General features: G+C 39.7%; 1 protein-coding gene across 1 annotated transcript in view; it reads left to right on the plus strand.

Annotated features, from left to right (window-relative positions):
• Positions 1-22,262, plus strand: part of TAFA2 (TAFA chemokine like family member 2) — a 530,331-nt gene that overhangs the window by 358,190 nt on the left and 149,879 nt on the right. Inside the window, exon 2 of the mRNA XM_070454681.1 lies at positions 10,230-10,336. Coding sequence (XP_070310782.1) covers positions 10,231-10,336 — 106 coding nt within the window. The 5' untranslated portion in view covers position 10,230. The remainder of the gene's footprint in view (positions 1-10,229; positions 10,337-22,262) is intronic.

Below are 22,262 nucleotides of genomic sequence, written 5' to 3' on the forward strand. Positions count from 1 at the left end.
TTCTCTTCTTCATATATTCTTGTCTCCTTTGTCATAGATTGATTGGCCATAGATACCAGTATATTTAAAACTATAAACATATGTAGCAATATTAATAACTTCCATTAGCATGCTGTGTTCCAGGTATCTCTACAGGCATTAGAGGAATATTTGTCCTTGTATCTAATGATCTTGGAATTCTGTACATTTATAAATTTGATGTCTGATATCCCAGTACCAGTATTCATTTTGCACAACCATCTGAAGACTATTAATCAGCCAAGCTTTTGCTTTTTTAGCCTGTTTCATATTCCTGCCATTAATTCTATAGACTTAGGATGAATTCCTAAAAGTAGATTCATTTTCACCTGTGATTAAAACATGTACATTCTTTTACTTGTTGCTCAAAAACTTTATTTCTCACTAATTCCCAGCCAGGTGGCTATGGCCTAGATGTTATTAATAATGTATAACAGTTGCTACAGTTTGAGTGTCTACTTTATTCTGGCTTTGTGTCAGATCCTTTATATACACTGTATTTATTCCTTACAACAGTCCTACCAGTATGTAATAGTATTTATGTGTTCCATATGTAGGCATTGAGGCTCATAGTTGTTAAGTAAACTCGACCAAGGCATTTTCATATTGTGGGTCAGAACTAGGATCATATTCAGGTAAGTAGCTCTACCTTATAAGCCATGCTCTGAAAGAAGGATCTTTGAAGAAATAGTAGTATTGCTGATTTAGCATATAACTTTCTTTTAAGTTCAAACCATCACACAATTTCTTGTTAGTTATAATGACATTTCTATTTGAAAAAATAGATGGCATTCCCATTTTATAGATTGAAGAGGAAGATAAGTGATTCAATCGTAATAACAGGCACAGCAATGTGGTTTAGCTTAGCCCCCGTCATTTCAGGTGTCTTTCATAAATGATTGCTTTATTTTGCCTATAGTGTTTTTGTCTGTTTTGGGTATTAGCACTTGGAGCCTTAGAATATTGTATGTTTCAGGAAAAATCATTTGAATGATAATACATTTCTATTTCCTATCATTATGGTTTGTAGGTGGCAAAGGCATTTATGTAAAATCAGCACTTTGGTTGTACATTACTAGGCATAAAGCAAAAGCACTCCTGGGTTTCTGTACCCACCAAAATTGCAGTATTGTAGGAAAATGAATGGAAGTATAAATTTTGGGTGAAGGAAGGAGGCAATAGTGGTTCTTAAAAGAGGCTTATATTTGCTGCCAGGCAATCCTTAGAAACCAGTGGAGCTTTCTTGGCTAAATCTCCAGGGTCGACTTCTTAACTGGATGGAATGTAAAAGGTACATTCATCATGAAACACTGATGTATTGAGAGAGAATTTTATAGCTATTGTTTCCATTTGGAAAAATGTGAGGACCAGGATTATATTCCAAAGTCTTTGCTTTGAACTTACCTAAGAAAATGTGAACTAATTGGACTACTCTTATGACTGGCATACACAAATGCAAAGTAAATAAACTTTATTTTTCAGATATTCGTTTGGGTACCTAAGGTCTTGGCCGTGACGTGTGGGGTCTCTCGCTGGGACACGGGGGCCCCTCTCGGCGTGGCGCCCAGGCTCCGGGGTTGCAGCACACAGGCTTAGTGGCCCATGGCCTGTGGGCTCTCAGTTCCCCGCCCAGGAATTGAACCCGTGTCCCCTCCTCTGCAGGGTGGATTCCTAACCTGACCACCAGGGAAGCCCCATACGTCTATAAACCTCTGATCATTTTAAAATGGGAAATCCACATCCTATTCAGTGGGTAGATTCTAATTCCAATAACATACATAGTTAAGTGTGGTGTGAAATACTATAATGTCATGGTATTGGATATGTGGTATAAAGTGGATCCAAATGAATACACCAATAATAAAAATAAGTAGAACTTACCACCTCAGCTTCTGTATAATATAATACAACACCATAGGATTATTGGCAGGGTCACATGACTATCTCTTAAATTTGCTACTATATATTGTATGTACAAAATATGTACATACATGGATCCCTTATACTTTAATATGCATCTATATCTATCTAATCTCAGTACTGATATCACTGTCTGTCTGCCTCAAAGAATATTGCTATTTCAGTAAGTAACTTGGACGTCATAAATAGAGTCATAGTATTTATCATGATTGTTAGTCAAGTTGGACATTATTATTGGATAAAACCAGCAATGTAGTGAAATTTGTGGCTGAAGATGTCATATTTAGTAGGGTTATTGTAATAACCTATCAGAAAGCAAAGGATAATTAATTTTGGAAGATGCGCTTGCTTCAATATAAAATAGGGAAATTAAAAGTAATAACAGTACTTAGGATAATAATAATATTGTAATAATAACTTGTATTTGTAGAGCATACATAGTTACAAAAACTTAGTCTACCCTGACTTTGGTATTTGTAACTTACCTCTTCCTTCTGGTAGGTATTTGTACCTTACCTCTTACCTCTGGTAGGTATTTGTAACTTACCTCTTACCTCCTTCCTTCCTCTACCTTTTTCCAATCACCTGCTCAAGTCTCTCACTACCTTTTTATCTTTACTTCCCTTTCAGTGTGTTTCTTAAAAGAGTAATTTAGTCTGTTTTCATTTTCTCATCGCCCACTCTCCTCACTTCATTTTGTATCACTCCATCAGTATATGCACTGTACTTTCCACTGGCATTCTTAGCTGCTGAGTATAGCAGACATTTAGTTGTTTAAAATAAAAAAGTAATGAAACCTCCATTAAAAAGGATTCCTTTGTTCTGATTCTAAAATCAGTGCACAGATTCCTTCATTGGACATATGTTGATGTTCTGTGATGTAGGTATTGTTCTGTGTGCTGGCACGTGATTAATAGAAAGGAACTTGGACTTCCCTGGCAGTCCAATGTTTAAAGCACTGTGCTTCCAATGCAGGGAAACAGGTTCAATCCCTGGTTGGAGAAGTTCTACATGCTGTGTGGTGTGGCCAAAAAAAAAAAAAAAACAGATGGAGAGGATTTGTCTTTATAGAAATAATGTTGTAACATTTTAATGAGAGAAAAAGAAAATAAATACCTCAAATATGTAAATAAGTGAATAAAATAATTTCAGATATAACTTTAAATGGTTTGCATTCATATAACTTTGAATTTGACTGTACATTCAAACTATACCTTGAATATTGATTTTTTTTTCTTGGCTGGCAATATGTGGTACAATACTTGCTCCTGATACTGGAAAATATGGGTGAATTGAAGCTTCCTGTTAGCCATGTGATCCCAAAAGTAAATAGCTGCTGCACTTAGAATCATTCTGTGCCCATGCTACCATTCTGTTTTTCATTTTCAATACAGCACTCAACAAATTTATGAGATATTCAACACATCATTGCAAAAATAGGCTTTGGTGGTTTAGTCACTAAGTCATGTCCGAATCTTGTGACCCCATGGACTGTAGCCTGCCAGGCCTCTCTGTCCATGGGATTCTCCAGGCAAGAATACTGGAGTGGGTTTCCATTTCCTTCTCCAAAATAGGCTTTATGTTTGCCCAACTGTAGGCTAATGTTGTGCTTCCCAGGTGGTGCTAGTGATAAAGAACCTGCCTGACAATGCGGGAGACTTAAGAAGCTCGGTTTCAATTCCTGGGTCAGGAAAATCCCCTGGAGGAGGGCATGGCAACCCACTCTAGTATTCTTGCCTAGAGAATCCCATGGTCAGAGGAGTCTGGTGGGCTGTGGCCTATAGGGTCATGAAGAGTCGGACACAAAGCGACTTAGCATGCATGCAAAGGCTAATGTAAGTATTCTGAGCATGCTTAAGGTAGGCTGGTCTGAGCTCTGATGTTTTGTAGGTTAAGTGTATCAAGTGCATTTTCAATGTACACTGAATTAATCTGGATGTAGCCCCATTTTAAGACGAGGAAGATCTATACGACAGGATACTAGGAACAAAAGAGAGGGGTGTGTGTCTCTGGACTCTGAAGGGTAAGATGCTCAGGAGGTGCTCTCTGTGGAGGTGATCATGAACTGAAACTGACCGTGCAGAGACTAGAGGGAGAGCTTTCAAGGCAGAGCTAACGTTTAATTTGAGTTCTAGAATGAGTTTGGCTGCAAGGGGATTGGTTTGCAGCCTTGGACTTTCCAAGGGAGAAAACACTACAGATTGGTAAGTGGCACATTTAACAAGCAAGGGAACTTACATAAGAGGCTAGTCTTGGGTGCTGGATGAGTTGATCTCTGCAGCTGCCCAGCAAATCTTAAGAGGCTTTACTAGGGTTCAGTCATGTATTCAGTCTGGATGGCCTTAGCAACACATCACCTCTCAAGGTACATCCTTGGAGTAGCTGTCTCTGTGGGCACGGTGGCAGGATATACATTCCCAGGACAGGGGAGGACCCTCCAACTGCCTGAGTACAGCTTGAGTACCAACCGGCAGTCATGTCCTCTTGATTACCTCCTCTGACAAAGGGGCAGAGGCAGGGCCTGTGTCTCTGAGGTGTAAAGAAGGAGGGGAACATGGATATGAATTGAATTGAGGTCAGAAAAGTCAAGCAGGCAGATGATGTTGAATGTTCTCTCCAGTGAGAAATTTAGATTTTTACTCTTATTTCAATATGCAGGTAAGTTCTAGGGTTTTCAGCAAAGAGTGGGGTGTGGTATTATTTGCTTTACATTTTATAAGTACCATCCTGGTCCCTATCAGGAGAGAAGGCACTTACCAGTTGGAGAATTCTATCTCAAGGTTAAATTCCTGTACTAGATTTGGCTGTTAAAGTTCATGCCATCGTAATTTGTTGACACAAGGTTGGTATGAATATTAGATCAGTGTAGAAAAATGTCCTATAAAAGATTTTTGTACTGAGCTGGCCAAAAAGTTCCTTTGGGTTTTTGTAACACAGAAAAACTCAAATGAACTTTGGGGCCAACCCAATATACAGTGCCTTATATGACCATTATTAAGGCTCCGTAATGGCTCAGTGGGGTAAAAGAATCTACCTGCAATGCAGTGGACACAGGAGACTCAGTTTCTATCACTGGGTTGGGAAGATGCCTTGAAGAAGGAAATGATAACCCATTCCCGTATTCTTGCCTGCGAAATCCCCTGGACAGAGGAGCCTGGCTAGTTACAATCCATGGGGTCGCAGAGTCAGACACAACTGAAAGACCAAGCATGCCTAAACACACACATACACATGACCTTTCCTTCCACAAATAAGAAGTGCCTTAAGTTCTGGGAGAGGCCAGGTGATTGGGTTCTGGGCTCCAGTTTTTTATCTCCTTGTTTACAAGTCTTTCCCACCTTTTTTGCCCTTCCATCTTCTTTATATCAGTTAAACCTGCCTTCTGTTTTTATGGTGAAGTGGTTTTCTAGCAGCATAATCGTTTCTTGCTTATTCATAACTAAAATACACTTTTAACATCAGTGGGGAGGCAGAAGGTTCTAACACCGTTCAGACATCTGCATCTGAAAGCATATAACTGAAACATAGTACAGATGAGAAGAGCAAAAGAAAGTCTGGAGATTTAATTGTCAGTTCTCTACTTTGACAGCTTTTCACTTCAGCATCCTTCACCGCCAAGGTTAGCATTTCTCAATTATCCTATTTCCCCTGTCTTGCCAGCGGCTGCTGCTTGGGGAGCAATTTCAAGCTTTCATCCTCTCTGTGAATTTATCCTTCAGTTTCCCGTTTCTTCTTCCCTCAGCTTTTGCGGTTATAAAGTTCACTTAAATGTTGCTTAAAAAAAAAAAAAAAGAAAAGAAAGAAAAAAACAACACAACAGATAAGTGTGACAGTTTTGGAAGTGCATTCAGCCCTTGACTGTGGGGGAGGTTTTTAGACCGAGACCTGGTGTTCAGCACCTTGAATGAGAAGTGAGTGCCCCCACCTTCTCTGATCTTGTACAAGGTCAAGAAGAAGACCCTCCAGCCTTTTTTCTTTAGGGTTTTCTTGGGTGTTGCCCCTTTGTGGAATATCAGTCATCAGCATACATTTCAGTTTGCTCAAACTTGGTTGTTATTTTAAAATCAGAATAGATCACATTCCAGACTGGATTCCTCCCTTGTCTTTTTCTTCTTCGCTTTCTCTTATCTTCCCCTCTCCTACCCCTATCTCACTTTCTTCTTTCTGTGGGTCTTTTCCTCGTTTCATCCTAAAATACTGACACACACTTGCTTCCTGCTCGTGTTGGCAATGGCACGATATATTTGGCTCTGCAACATGATGTGACCCGCGTTCAACAGATCCTCTTTTAGTTATCGTGCTGAACCTTGGGCCAGGCTCTTTTTTATTGCTCAGTTGCCAAGTCATTTCTGATTCTCTGTGACCCCATGGACTGCAGTGCGCCAGCCTTCTATGTCCTTCATTATGTCCCAGAGTTTGCTCAGATTCATATCCATTGAGTTGGTGATACTATCTAACCATTTTGTACTCTGTCACCCACTTATCCTCCTGCCCTCAGTCTTTCCCAGCATAAGGGTCTTTTCTAATGAGTTGGCTGTTTGCATCAGGTGGCCAAAGTATTGGAGCTTCAGCATCTATCCTTCCAATGAATATTCAGGGTTGATTTCCTTTAGGATTGAGTGGTTTGATCTCCTTGCAGTTCAAGAGACTCTCGGGCTTTAGGTATTTTCAAATGTGTGGTTCACAGTCCCTATCTTTAGAAATCTTGTATGACTGAGGGATGGGGATAAGCAAATAGAAAATTATATCACAGTGTGACATGTGCCTGGTATATATAAAGTAGGGCTGTTAACATGATCTTGACCAAATCCTATAGCAGGAATTCTAAGCTGCACCCTGACCAATGAATAGAAGTTAGCAGTTTGAAGAGTAGTGGAGGTGGGTGACGTGTTTCAGGGGACATGGAGGTTTAGCTGGAAGATGTGGAGGAAATTTTGTAGAGTTAAAATATTGACTATGAGTACATGTGGAGAGAGAGATGGGAAAGAATGGTGTAAGATTGGAGACAGAGTAAAGTTGTTGTTTTCAACTCTGACACCAGTACAAGTTTGTTTTTTTTTTTTCCTTGAACATAGAAGAGAATCGTGTGAAGGTTTTAATCATATGAAAGAGGTCTCATGATCATAGTTACATGTTTGGCTAGAGTATAGGGAGTGCTATACGGGTTTCCCTGGTGGCTCAGATGTTAGAGAATGTGTCTGCAATGCAGAAGACTTGGCTTTGATCCCTGGGTTGGAAAGATCCCCTGCAGGAGGGCATGGCAATCCATTCCAGTATTCTTGCTTGGAGAATCCCATGGACAGAGGAGCCTGGTGGGCTACAGTCCATGGGATCTCAAAGAGTCAGACACAAATGAATGACTAAGCACAGCACACATAGAGAATGCATTTCACTCAATAAGCAGTGTTTACCAGGCACCTCCTAAGTACTAAATATGACAAACAGGGTCACGAGAAAAGCAGACACAGACCCAGCCTTCAGTTCCAAAGGACGGCAATATTGGCAGCAGGAAGTCCAGCTAGGAGGCTGCGTGTTGCCCATGAGAAATTTTGGTGGTCTGAACTGCAGTGTTGCGGCAGGGGTGTGTGCATAAGTAAGAGATATTCAGAAAGCAGGATTGACAGAACGTGGTCATTGACTGGATCGGGGTAGGGGTGGCATGAGAGGAAAGGCAGGGGTCTTTACAGACTTCCAAATGTTGACCTGCTTTCTCCTTCCTTTTTCAGTTTGACAGCCTGGTGACTTTGTGGGTGTTTCTGTTTCCATATGTCTAGTTATCAGTTTGACCAGTTGTCAGTTCTGTCATCCCATGTGGTCGGTGGACAATGATAGGGAAAATACAATGGGTCATTGACCTTGTAGCAGGGGCCATTTGTTACAGGAAAGCTATTATCAAGAATTATGCTAAGCAGCTCTTCTTGTCAGATGAAGTTTGCTAAACTGTTCCTTCTCTTATAGGATATGCAGTGCAATGTGGTTTCAGGGATTGGATGTAGGAGAGGAGGCAGAATGGTGGTAAAAACGTGAGAAAAGTAGAATCTCATAACAAAGCTAACAGTAAGAGTGCCAAAAAACCCACAAAGGTAATAGAATGGAAGATTTTAAATGGGAATTAAATACCCCTACACCAGATTGTTTCTCTAAGATACTTCCTGAGGACATTAGTATACTGTATTACACTGTGACGAAAGGTTTCTAGACAATGCTGTGCACTCAGATATGCCTCTTGTTTCAAAAAATCTGGTTGCACCCAGAGCTTTGTAAATCTACCTGCCTCCTTTGTTTTTCACTAATATTGTATCAATGTTCTGTGAAAGTGATGCCTCGCAGAACACGCAGATTTGGGAAATGCAGGTCTAACAAAGTTATGGCCGTAGTAATGGTTAACACCTATTGAGCGTTAATTATCTTGTATGCGTAGTGGTAAATTCTTTCCATGAACTAACTCCTTTAGTTTTTGTACCAACAACTATGAGATAGATATTATTATTCTCATTTTGGTTGTGAAAATACTTAGTTAAGTAATTTATCCAAAGTCATATAGATAGTAGGCGAGAAGCCAGATTTTAAACCAAGCCATCTAATCCGAAGGTCAAACACTTATTCCTTTGTACATTATCTAAACACGTCACAAGACCAAGGTCCATGGAGGTCTTGCAGCTGTTGGGCCCATTGAAATTCCCCTCAATCATCTCATGAATGGCTGAGCCTCTCATGTACTCCAGGAACAACAAAACATCCAAGTGACTGAACACTTTCCAGGCTCATAGTCATTGAGCCCTTATACATGCCAGTCATGGGGCCAGGCTTCTCACATACACAGTCCATATGACAGAAGAAAAAGTCGAGGCAGGGGATCCAGAAACTCACACACGATGACTCAATTAGAAGCCAAGAGAGCCTGGACTCAATCCAAACAGCCTGACTCGGGAGTAAGTCTGGGTCTGTGTTCTTAGTCATAGTGCTGCCCCTCAACTTCTGAATCAGTGTGAACAACCTCTCCAGGCTGAGAAGTGTAACTATGTATCTGTATTAAATATACATAAAATATCTATTTATTTTTAATCCATTTATTGGTATGAGTGACTCCTCTTCAAAATTATACAGTCATCATTGCTACCACTGAGTCATACTTTTAGAGACAGAATATTTTGGAAGTGAAGGTGTGAGCAAAAAGATAACTTGGAGAACTCAGGAGGAGGAATCAGGCTAGGTGAGGAAGCGACCTCACAAACTTGCTCTGGAACTAAGACAAGAATGCAGGTCAGACAAGAATGGGGTTCAATCCATTCAGGATTGAATCTGAGGAGGTACAGTGTGATGGACAGATATTTTATCTCCCTCATAAATAAAAGGCAGATGGATTATATTTTATGTTTTGCTTACCCCTTAGCAATATAATAGTTAATGTAAAGATTTTAGATTAAGGCAATTTGGTGTTTGAGTTTTTATTCTATCATTAAACATAAATTTAATGTAATTTCTGTCCTTCATCATCTACAAAATGGGAATAGACATACCAACATCCCCAATTTGTCCTGAAGAACAGTTGAAATAATGTTGTATTTGGTGCTACAGAAAGTAGGTGCTAAACTTTTGTTATGGGTAGCTATTACTTTATTATAACATTGCTTTGTTTTCCTGTTTTGTAGTCTCAACTTGAAAATGTTAACTTGCTATTTTTCATTCTGCTATTTCATTTTTCTTCTACTCTTAAAGTACAGCATGGTAGATTCCAACAATATTAAGACATCTGTGTTTCAGCAGTAGTGATGTTGTACAGTAAAGTGACTTTTAAAAAGTGCATTAGAAATAATAGATTTGAAGTGACTTTATTCTGTGCAGGAATTCATCAAAAACATCTTATCTAAACTGTTTACCCTGACCATTTGACTTGGCTTTGAAGAAGGATTTTTTAAAAGTAAAACAAATCACTTACTTAAAGATCATTCAAACAGCTGTGCCTTGAATTTTTTGAATAAGTTGAATCTATATTTATATGGAGATAAAAATAGTAATGTTTTCTAGTTGGTTTCAGCTGTCATTAAGTGAAACAAGGTTGGTAGAGGTAGGGCCTCTCTTATCCCTTGCATTGTATCAAGGTACTTTGTTTGGAAACCTTTAATTTTTTTTCTGTTCATAATTTATGTACAGTGAACAGTATTTTAATATAAGAAATGCAAATTTAGGTGTTAAGATGTCATAGGAAGCTATAGATGTGCCATGATTATAGTGGAAAAACAGTGGGTTCACATACTTAAGATTTTTATTATTATTATTATTTTTTGCAGGATGAGTAAGAGATACTTACAGAAAGCAACAAAAGGAAAACTGCTAATAATAATATTTATTGTAACCTTGTGGGGGAAAGTTGTATCCAGTGCAAACCATCATAAAGGTAAGCTCTTCTCATTTCTTCCTCGCTGCCTATGGAAGGAAACTATTGTGTTCCGCCTTTACTGGTGAGTTATTTTTGCTAAATATGGGTTTGCCCATTGCAATTCTTTTCAGGTGAAGATGCAGAGAGACTTACTCCTAATATGGCTTTGAAAGGGAATGAATGAGTATTAAAATGTTTCCGAGATTACTGTCACTTCTGCACATAGTATTCAAAGAGTACAGAATCGTGACTCTGCTTTCTTCTTACCATTTCCATTTTTAAGATGTTAAAATGTTGAGTTGACAGGCAACAAAGATGAGTTTCAACGTGCAATTATCCAATAATGAAAGTGTCTTTAATGATACTTAACTTAATAATACGTATACATGTGAATTTCCTTTCAGTACTTTTTGTAGGTCTTATTTCTTCATGCCAGAGTATATCTTTGGCCACTATTTGGGTTTTACCATTGGTGTGATATTAAGCAGGCTCAATCCTGACATGACACGGGGAGGGAGGATGTGCGTTAAGCTTGATAGCTCAAAATTATGCCTCTTTCAGTTCTCTTTCATGAGCATGAGACTCAGCACAGTGAATAAATACCTTTTCCCAAATGAATTAAAATGGGCTATTTCTGGACTGTTCCTACCATAATTAAGTATTCATAACCTGAAAAGTCAATTTAGATTTTTCTGTGAAATATGATTTTACAATCTAGTTCTTTTTCCTCTGTAAAGTCCACAGATTAACAACTTACTTTCTTATTTTTGATTAGAGTTAAGACTGCCTTGAATTTTGTAACACTTAAAATAGTTACACATGTGCATTTAGTTAGCATTACATGGAAGAAGTATGCCAGGGAGGGGAAAGATGTGGTGTGAACCCTTATAAACACTTATAAATCTTTCCCCTCTGTGTTTAAAACAAACAAATGTCATCTTTCAAAATATGAATTTTATAAAAAACTTATTCATATTTCACAATCCTGTTTTTGCCCCACTATGCATGTTTTCTTCTTTTCCTTAGTATAGCACACAGACCCACAAATAAAGCTTTACATTTTTTAAATAAGGGTTACTGGTGTAATATTAAAAAGATGTTAAGGAGGATGTTATTAACATGCCTCCAAATTGGGTACAGTGAGCCAAACTGAAGAATAATGCAGCCTTAAATTGTTGTTGTTCAGTCAGTCCTGTCCAACTCTGAGACCCCATGGACTACAGCATGCCAGGCTTCCCTGTCCTTCATCATCTCCTGGAGGTTGCTCAAATTCATGTCCATTGAGTCGGTGATGCCATCCAACCATCTTGTCCTCTGTCGTCCTCTTCTCCCACCTTCAATCCTTCCTAGTATCAGGGTCTTTTCTAATGAGTCAGCTCTTCCCATCAGGTGGCCAATGTATTGGAGCTTCAGCTTCAGCATCAGTCCTTCCAGTGAATATTCAGGATTAATTTCCTTTAGGATGGACTGGTTTGATCTTACAGTCCAAGGGACTCTCAAGAGTCTTCTCTAGCACTATAGTTCAAAAGTATTGATTCTTTGGCGCTCAGCATTCTTTATGGTCCAACTGTCACATTCATACATGACTACTGAAAAAACCATAGCTTTGACTATATGGACCTTTTTTGGCCAAGTAATGTCTCTGCTTTTTAATATGCTGTATAAGTTGGTCATAGTTTTTCTTCCAAGGAACAAGCATCTTTTAACTTCATGGTTGCAGTTACCATCTGCCGTGATTTCGGAGCCCAAGAAAATAAAGTCTGTCACTGCTTCCATTGTTTCCCCATCTATTTGCCATGAAGTGATGGGACCAGATGCCATGATCTTAGGTTTTGAATGTTGAGTTTTAAGCCAGCTCTTTCATGTTCCTCTTTCACCTTCATCAAGAGGCTCTTTAGTTCCTCTTCACTTTCTGCCATAAGGGTGTTTTCATCTGCATCTCAGAGGTTATTGATATTTTCTTCCTGCAATCTTGATTCCATCTTGTGCTTCATCCAGCCTGGTACTTTGCATGATGTACTCTGCATGTAAGTTAAATAAGCAGGGTGACAGTATACAACCTTGACGTACTCCTTTTCCAGTTTTGAACCCGTCCTTTGTTCCATGTCTAGTTATAACTGCAGCCTTCAATACTCACCTTTTAAAAAGGGGCAAACTGCTGGGGCCAGGCCCCCTGGTTTGAACTTCCTTAGAGAAGACACATCATCCATATGGTCCCCGTGGATGGTCATCCCAGTGTATCTTCCCATTCTATAAAAATAGAATTGAGAGAAATGGGAGTGATTCATAGTAATTGTGAGGGTCAGTCCAGCAAAACAAGGGTTCCTGATAAGGATGTTTTCTCATCTCCAAAGCCAAGTGGTGGTGTCTCTAAGAGAATCAATTGTACGGACTGCTATAGTGAATACTGCATACAGTTTTTAGAGCTGCTTTTAAGAACTTTTAAATTGTGCTATGTTCTGTGCTAACCTCAAAACAAAGATCTTTTCTTACTTTTTGCAAAAAAAAAAAAAAAAAAAAGAATATTTCTTGAAAATATGAGATTGTACATTGACTCAGAAAACCTACTCTAAGTGCCACACCCAGTACAGTATAGAAATGACTTTTGGGTTGTTTTGCTGATCCATTTCCACCCTACAAAGAATATTTTGGAGGAAGAATTTAGGAAAAATTTCTCTTCCTCTTTCCCCTTTTCCTTTCTTTCTTCCTTTTATATTTTCCATGCAAAGGTTCCTTTTGTTTTAACTATTTTGCATCTAATAAGTATAATTTACATATTATTTGACACATACATAATATTTTAATTAATGTACATAATATTTAGGACGTATTCTTAAAAGAACACAAGTGTGCTCACCACCCATTTGAGACATGTAACATTTCTAATTCTCTTGAACATGCGTCTTCCACTCTAATTTCATTTCTTTGCCTCCTAATCCCTATTCTAAATTTTGTGTTTATAATTCCTTTGCTTTTATTTATAATTTTACCATGTATTTGTGTATATCCAAATGACATGCTGCTGAATTTTGTTATTGATTTACATAATTTGTCCAGTATTCTTGGACTCCCCTAGTGGCTCAGCTGGTAAAGCATCTGCCTGCAATACGAGAGACCCGAGTTCAATCCCTGGGTTGGGAAGATCCCCTGGAGAAGGGCATGGCAGCCCACTCCAGTGTTCTTGCTGGGATAATCCCCTTGGATAGAGGAACCTGGTGGTTACAGTCCATACATGAATATTTTGTGTTCTTCCTGTCGTTGTGAACTAAGTTTCTATGAATATTTTTGTGTTTCTTTCCTGTTGCACATGTGCAAGAGTGTCTCAAGGGCACATTTCAATGAGCAGAATTCTAGGTCATGGGGCATTGCATATCTTCAGTCTTGCCAGATTCTGTCAAAAGGGTTTCAAAGTAGTACTGAGAAAGTTTTTCAAGTATTTCTTTTTTATTGAGGTGTAGTTGATTTATAATACTAGATTAGTTTCTGGTATATAACCCAGCAATTCCAAATTTTTATGGATTATATTCCATTTAATGTTATTATAAAATGTTAGCTACATTCCCTGTGCTATACACTATATCCTTATGGCTTATTTTATACATAATAGTTTGTGTCTCTTAATTCCCAACCCTTATTTTTCCCCTCCTCTTTTCCTCTCCCCACTATTAATCACTAATTTGTTCTCTATATCTAAGAGATTGTTTCTGTTTTACCATATTCATTTGTTTATTTTAATAACATACAGTGTTTGTCTTTCTCTCTCTGACATATTTCACTATGCACAACACCCTCCAGGTCTGCCCATGTTGTTGCAAATGGCACAATTCATCCTTTTTTTATGGCTCAGTAGTATTCCATTGTGTATACGCACCACATCATCTTTATACATTCATCTCTCTGTGGATATTTAGGTTGCTTTCATATCTTGCCCATTGTGAACGGTGCTGCAATGAACATTCAAGAGCATGTATCCTTTCAAATTGTAGTTTTCTCTGGCTACATTGGTAAAATACCCTGGAGTGGAATGGCTACATCATATGATAGATCTATTTTTCCATTTTGGGGGGAGATTCCATCCTGTTTTCCGTAGCGGCACACCAATTTACATTCCCCTTCCTACAACAGTGTACAAAGGTTGTTTTTTCTCCACATCCTTGTGAACATTTATTATTTCTGATCATTTTTATGATAGCCATTTTGACAGGTGTGAGGTGGTATCTCACCGTGATTTCTGTTAGCATATCCATGATTAGTGAGGTTCATCTTTTCTTATGCCACTTGCCCATCTGTGTGTTTTCCTTCAGAAAAATGTCTATTCACTTATGCCCATTTTTTGATCAAATTGTATTTTTTTGAGTTGTATGAGCTGTTTATGTATTTTGAATATTAACCCCTTATGTATCATATCATTTGCTGATGGCTTCCATCGCTGTGCAAAAGCTTTAGGTTTAATTAGGTCCCATTTGTTTATTTTTTATTTTGTTTCCATTGCTCTTTAAGAGAGAATTGGAAATATATTGCTATGATTTATGTCAAAAAGTATTCTGCCTATGTTTCCTTCTAGGACTTTTATAGTTTCAGATCTTACATTTAGTCTTTGATCCATTTTGAGTTTATTTTTATGTATGGTGTGAGAAAAAGTTCTAATTCTGTTCCTTTACTTGTAGCCATCCAGTTTTCCCATCACTTATTGAAGAGACTATTTTTTCTTCGTGACATACGCTCATCTCTTTTGTCATAGATTAGTGACCATAAGGTGCATGGGTTTATTTCTGGGCTCTTTGTTCTGCTCTATTGATACATGTCTGTTTTTGTGCCAGTACCATCCTAATTTGATGGCTATAGCTTCGTGGCCTAGTCTTAAGTCAGGAGGTGTGACACCTCTAGTTCTGTTATTCTTATTCAAGATTCCTTTGGCTATTCAGGGTCTTTTTTGTATTTCAATACAAATTTTAGAATTATTCATTCTAGTTGTATAAAAAAAAAAATCAAAACACCCAGCAGCACACTCCTCTCTTGTCATCTAAGCTATATGCTCTTGAGATTCCCTCTAAGAGGGCTACCTGTGTCCTTCTGTTGTGGCAGATTGACTATGTAGGCAGTCTGGTGGGTTTTGTTGGCTCCTGGCCCAGATGATTATCAGACCCTGCCTTGCTAGTGGGGCCTGATCAGGAGGCAGCTGATTGCAGAACCCCAGGGTGCCCTGAGGCTAATGTTAGCTTACTAGTGGTTGGAGTCAGAGTCCAGAAGACTCTGGGACTGTCATACCCCCTACTGGTGAATGAATCCGAATCCTGGAGTTAGTGCCAGACTACTGGCAGGTAGTGAGATCAGTCCTAGAGTCTGGCTTCAGGGTCCAGGGATCCCAGAGCTGGTGTCAGATCATTGGTGGACAGGAGTCTGGTTCTTGACACAGTTGCATGTGTGGTCCATGGGGTCCTGAAGCTTGTGTTGGCCTACTAGTTGCAGAGCTGGGTCCCCACTGGTCCCAGGGTAGGGTGGATGTGGTGGACTAGGTCCTCAGGCTGAAGAATTGTGATTTTCTTACATCTGCTGGCTGCCTCATCATGGATTAGGCTGGTCTCGAGGCTTGTGCAGGCTTCCTGGTGGGAGGGGCTGGTGCTGGCCTACTGGTGATGTAGCTGGGTCTTGGCCTTCTGGTACCGTGGACTCAGGAGTCTAGAGGTGGCTGTGAACTCAGGAAGTTTTTAGGCAGTCTGTTTGCTGATGGGTGGGACTGTGTTCCCAACCAGTTAGTTGTTTGGCCTGAGGTATCCAGCACTGGAACAACAGGGGATAAGATGGTTGGATGGCATCACTGACTCAATGAACATGTGTTTGAGCAAGCACCAGGAGTTGGTGATGGACAGGGAAGCCTGGTGTGCTGCAGTCTTTGATGGAGTCTCAAAGAGTTGGATGTGACTGAGCGACTGAACTGAACTTCCAGCACTGATGTCTACAAGCTATTGGATGGGGCCAGGTCTTGGCATTAATGAGCCAGAGGGAGGATCCCATGATGGCAGCTGCCAGCAGCAGTGTCCATTTGGTAGAAAGCTCCCATACAAGGCTACCGTTAATGTCTATGTCCCCACGGTGAATTGCAGCCAGTCCCTGCCTCTCCAGGCAACTCTGCTAGGTCTAGCTCAGGCTTCTGTCAAATTACTGCTTCTGCGCTGGGTGTTAGAACATGTGGGAGTTTGTGTGGGCTCTTTAAGAGTGAGGTCTCTATCTCCCACAGAACACATGGCTTTCATCATAGGTTAGGTTTAGGGCAAAGGAGGCCTGTTTGCTTATTTTCATTTTTTATCGTGAGATAATTAGTAAGAAATGTGTCTCTGATCCAGAGCACTTTGTGTGAGCATTCAAGGTAAAAGGAATACAGATGAATATTAAAAATCTAACAGCTCTATTCTAAGAGCTTTGTAGACACTTAACTCGTTTAATCCTTATGACAATCTATAAGGTAGGTACTATTATTTAACCTATTATATAGACCAGACACTGTGGCAAAGAAAAGTTAAATAATTTGATCCAAGTTGCCTCACTAGTAACTGTTGGGAGAAGAATTCAAATCTAGGGAAATCTCATTCCATGTGACATGATAAATATCTGGTAGTGAATTTCTTTGTATTATTTGGGATTTAGTTGACTTCCTGAATCTGTGGATTGGTGTCTTTCATGACCTTTGAAAGAATTTCAGATATTATGTCTTGAGATATTCCTTCTATATCTCTCCTGAGCTAGAACTATGGTTAGATGTATGTCAGCTTCCCCCCTCTGTTCTGCATGTATTTCAGTCTCTTATATTTTACACCTTCAGGTCTTTCTGTGCTATATTCTGTGGTATTATTCAAATCTTTTTTTCCTACCAAATTAATTATGTGTTCTCTTTGGTCTAATCTGCTCTTTCATATATTTATTGAGTCTAAATTTCATCTATTTTATGCTACTAAAAACTCTTTTTTCTTACAAATTGGCTTGGTTTTTGATATAATTTGCTCTTTATTTGCTCAGTTTATATTTCTTTTTATACATTATATACAAATGTCACACATACATACAATTTGATGTTTCTGTTTTGTGAAATTTTTGCAATTTCCTCCTCATGACTCTCACTCACAGTACTTTACTTTAGGGTTTTGTGATTTTAAAATTTTGTGAGCTAATGTTTATTGGAATCATATTTGTGAGAGTTTTGAGGCCTATATTTAGAATTCATTCTTCTAGAGTTGATTTGCATATGCCATGCATCTTAGGTCAGCTTCTCTAAAATCAGAGCCAAGTCAGGAATTCTTATTTATGTGATTTATACAAAGAATACTCTCAGGAGATGGAGAGCAAGTGCAGCAGGACAGAGCTGGGGACAGAAGTTGAGCACAAATGGGGTCTCAGCTGGAGGATAGCCTGGTCGCGTCCTTCAGGTGCTCAGAAACATGGATTGCTCCACGGAGTGGGTCCCTCCCGGAGGCGAGACAAAGAGCCTCTTCTGCACTTGTGTCCATTTGGCGCTGACTGTTGGCATATTACACACGGCCGGGAGTAGCTTCTCCTCAGCAGATGGTGGAGCTGTGAACACGGGGTGGGGGGGGCTCCCTGGTGGCTCAGAGGGTAAAGTGTCTGCCTGCAATGTGGGAGACCTGGGTTCGATCCCTGAGTCAGGAAGATGCCCCGGAGGAGGAAATGGCAACCCACTCCAGTACTCTTGCCTGGAAAATCCCATGGACAGATGAGCCTGGTGGGCTACAGTCCACGGGGTCACAAAGAGTTGGACATGACTGAGCGACTTCGCTTTCTTTACCATTCACAGCAAGTGTGGGTAAGATGCACTGCTGATAAAAAGGATCTTGGTAATGAACCAACAACTACATATCACTTCAGTCCACTTCTTTTACCCCTCAGATCTGCTTGCTTCTTATTTAAACTTACTCTGTCCAAGCAAAGCTTATCAAAGATTCTGGTTAGTTACACTTTCCAAGAACACCTATTTGAGGAGGAACTGTGTGGCCATCACTAATGCAGTTGATACCAAGGCCTTAGCTGATGGTTATCTGCCCAGTTCCCTAGCCATGAGATTCCTATCTCCTTCCTATTCAGCTAGAAGGCTTACCTTGATGATTTACCCAGACCTCACAGCTGAGGTCTCATACTCAATATGCCAGCAAGTTTGGAAAACTCAGCAGTGGCCACAGGACTGGAAAAGATCAGTTTTCATTCCAGCCCCAAAGAAAGGCAATGCCAAAGAATTCTCAAACTACTGCACAATTGCACTCATCTCACATGCTAGTATTCTTGCCTGAAGAATCCCAGGGATGGGGGAGCCTGGTGAGCTGCCATCTACGGGGTTGCACAGAGTCAGACACGACTGAAGTGATTTAGCAGCGGCAACAGCACACGGTAGTAAAGTAATGCTTAAAATTCTCCAATCCAGGCTTCAGCAATATGTGAATCATGAATTTCCAGTTGTTCAAGCTGGTTTTAGAAAAGGCCGAGGAACCAGAGATCAAATTGCCAATATCTGCTGGATCATCGAAAAAGCAAGAGAGTTCCAGAATAACATCTATTTCTGCTTTAATTGACTATGCCAAAGCCTTTGATTGTGTGGATCACAATAAACTGGAAAATTCTGAAAGAGATGGGAATACCAGACCACCTGACCTGCCTCTTGAGAAACCTGGATGCAGGTCAGGAAGCAATTAGAACTGGACATGGAACAACAGACTGGTTCCAAATAGGAAAAGGAGTACGTCAAGGCTGTATATTGTCACCTTGCTTATTTAACTTATATGCAGAGTACATCATGAGAAATGCTGGGCTAGATGAAGTACAAGCTGGAATCAAAATTGCTGGGAGAAATATTAATAAACCTCAGATATGCAGATGACACTACCCTTATGGCAGAAAGTGAAGAAGAACTAAAGAGCCTCTGATGAAAGTGAAAGAAAAGAGTGAAAAAGTTGGCTTAAAGCTCAACATTCAGAAAACTAAGATCATGGCATCCAGTCCCATCACTTCATGGCAAATAGATGGGGATACAGTGGAAACAGTGTCAGACTTTATTTTGGGGGGCTCCAAAATCACTGCAGATGGTGATTGCAGCCATGAAGTTAAAAGACGCTTACTCCTTGGAAGGAAAGTTATGACCAAACTAGATAGCATATTGAAAAGCAGAGACATTACTTTGCCAACAAATGTCCATGTAGTCAAGGCTATGGTTTTTCCAGTGGTCACGTATGGATGTGAGATTTGGACTATAAAGAAAGGTGAGAGCTGAAGAATTGATGCTTTTGAACTGTGGTGTTGGAGAAGACTCTTGAGAAGCCCTTGGACTGCAAGGAGATCCAACCAGTCCATTCTAAAGGAGATCAGTCCTGGGTGTTCATTGGAAGGACTGATGTTGAGGCTGAAACTCCAATACTTTGGCTACCTCATGTGAAGAGCTGACTCATTTGAAAAGACCCTGATGCTGGGAAAGATTGAGGGCAGGAGGAGAAGGGGGTGACAGAGGATGGGATGGTTGGATGGCATCACTGACTCGATGGACATGGGTTTGGGTGAACTCCGGGAGTTGATGGACAGGGAGGCCTGGTGTGCTGCAATTCATGGTGTCGCAGAGAGTCAGACACGCCTGAGTGAGTGAACCAAACTGAACACAGCTGAGGGTTCTAAGCTTTGTGTTATCATGCTCTTAATTATGGGGTTGTTGTACTTACAAACTTAAAAATTTATAGTTGTAACTGGGCATTGGGGTTGCCAGAAATACGTTAGTGGACTATTTGAGGGCCTAACCTATTTTCTTCGATCTGGTACGTAGCAACTACCCTCATCCTTGTGACCATTGAGGTCATTAGCCTCATCACTATTTAACTCCTTTTTTTTTTTTTTCTTGCTTGTCTATGGGGTTGTTGTTTTCAGTTGCTCAGTTGTGTCCATCTCTTTGCAACCCCATGAACTGCAGCACACCTGGCGTCTCTGTTCCTCACCATCTCCCAGAGTTTGCCCAAATTCATGTCCATTGAATCGCTGATGCCATTCAACCATCTCATCCTCTGTCACCCTCTTCTCCTTCTGCCTTCAATCTTTCCCAACGCCAGAGATTTTTCCAATGAGTTAGCTGTTTGCATCAGGTGGCCACAGTATTGGAGCTTCAGCATCAGTCCTTTCATTGAGTATTCAGGGTTGATTTCCTTCAGGGTCTACTGATTTGATCTCCTTGCAGTCCAAGGGACTCTCAAGAGTCCTATTTGGTGCTGAGTAGGCAGCGACTGAAGCTGTATGTTTAGTAGGACTCTTATTGTTTCCCCTTGTACACACTTTCCCTTCTGGGAACCAGGGTTGCTAGACTCATAGAGTCTGTTGGTAGTTTTCATAGGAATATTTTAGACCAAATAATTCTGATGGAAAATTTGTTTTACTCAATAGTTTTCAAGTACCCACAATAAGGACTGAGAATATAGAAGTACATATAAAGGGCAAAAATTTTGTACTTGTGGAGGTTTTATCTTAGAGGTGGCAAGATAGAATAAAAAGGAAAACAGTTTTATAGTATAAATGCTATGGAAAAAAGAAAGGATAAAAGAGGTATGAGAATTGTCCAAGAGGGTTTGTAGTTTTAAACAAGGCCTTTGGGTTAGACCTAAAGTTTCCAGTGGAACTAGCCATGAAAATATCTGACGGAAGGATGTTCCAGGCAGAACAGTAAATAAGTATGAATGCTTTCAAATAGGAACATGCCTGGAGAATGAGGAATAGCAAGGCTGCTGTGTATAAGGAAGAGAGTGGTGAGAGATGAGATCATTACAGAACAGGTAAGTGTAGGGGATGAAAAAACAAAATAAATAGCTCTTCCAAATAGCAGTGCCATAGCACTGTGTTCTCAAGAGCAACCAGTTGGAGAATAGCTTCACTCTGTTTTTTTGAACACAGTGTAGAAACACTGTAGAAATCTAGAGCATTTGTATTTGAAAAATGAGTAAAATCAGAAAATGTCATCACCTGCTTAATAAAGTGTTCTGAACTTTGGGCACTAAAAGTCCCTCACACACAGACACATCTCCACAGATATTCTGTCCTGAATTCTCACAGTTGTTTCCAGCTGGGCATTTTGGGAAGGGTATAGTGATTAACTCAGAGCATTGTGGCAGTCAATCAAACAGTGTAAACACTGTTTCCGCTTGGGAGAAATTACATTAGGTATAGCTTCAGATAGTGGAGATCAGAGAGGAAATATTTCAGTTTAGGATGCCAAGTTCCCAATAGAAAAACATAGTCATTAATCTTAGAAGACCGTTTTCTTGCCTTTTCTTCCTTTACCCATCATATCCAAACTACATCAAGATAGAATGAATCGTCACTGAATGTTTGAGTTGGAAGGTGATCTGTATTTAGTGTGAGATATACACAGATGAGAGTTAAACACACACACATTTTTTTAAAGTTCATTTGATTATATGTTATCCTTCAGTGTCATATTAGGTGATTACTAATCTGAGTTGGAACTTTTGATAAAATGAAATTTTTTCAGAAAAAGTTAAACTGTGGTTTTCAGCCTAAAGCTGACGTGAGAGAGCAGCCATTTAGTTTTTTTCCTTTGGTAGTTCTTGATTTATTTTTTGGTTCATTTGATAGTTTATTCATTTCCCCACCCAGTTACCCAGTTTAAAAAAAAAAAAAATATATATATATATATATTCATTAAAACAAATTTTGTTTTAATTCCAAAACAATAAATATTTCCTAGTGACAGTACTTTGGCCACCTGACACTAAGAGCTGACTCATTGGAAAAGACCTTGATTGAGAAAGGTTGAAGGCAAGAGGAAAAGGGGGCAATAGAGGACAAGATTGTTGGATAGCATCTCTGCCCCAATAGACATGAGTTTGATCAAGCTCTGGGAGATAGTAAAGGACAGGGGAGCCTGGCATGCTGTAGTCTATGGGGTCACAAA

Source organism: Odocoileus virginianus, chromosome 24 (assembly GCF_023699985.2).
Source record: "Odocoileus virginianus isolate 20LAN1187 ecotype Illinois chromosome 24, Ovbor_1.2, whole genome shotgun sequence".
In the NCBI taxonomy this organism is placed as follows: domain Eukaryota; kingdom Metazoa; phylum Chordata; class Mammalia; order Artiodactyla; family Cervidae; genus Odocoileus; species Odocoileus virginianus.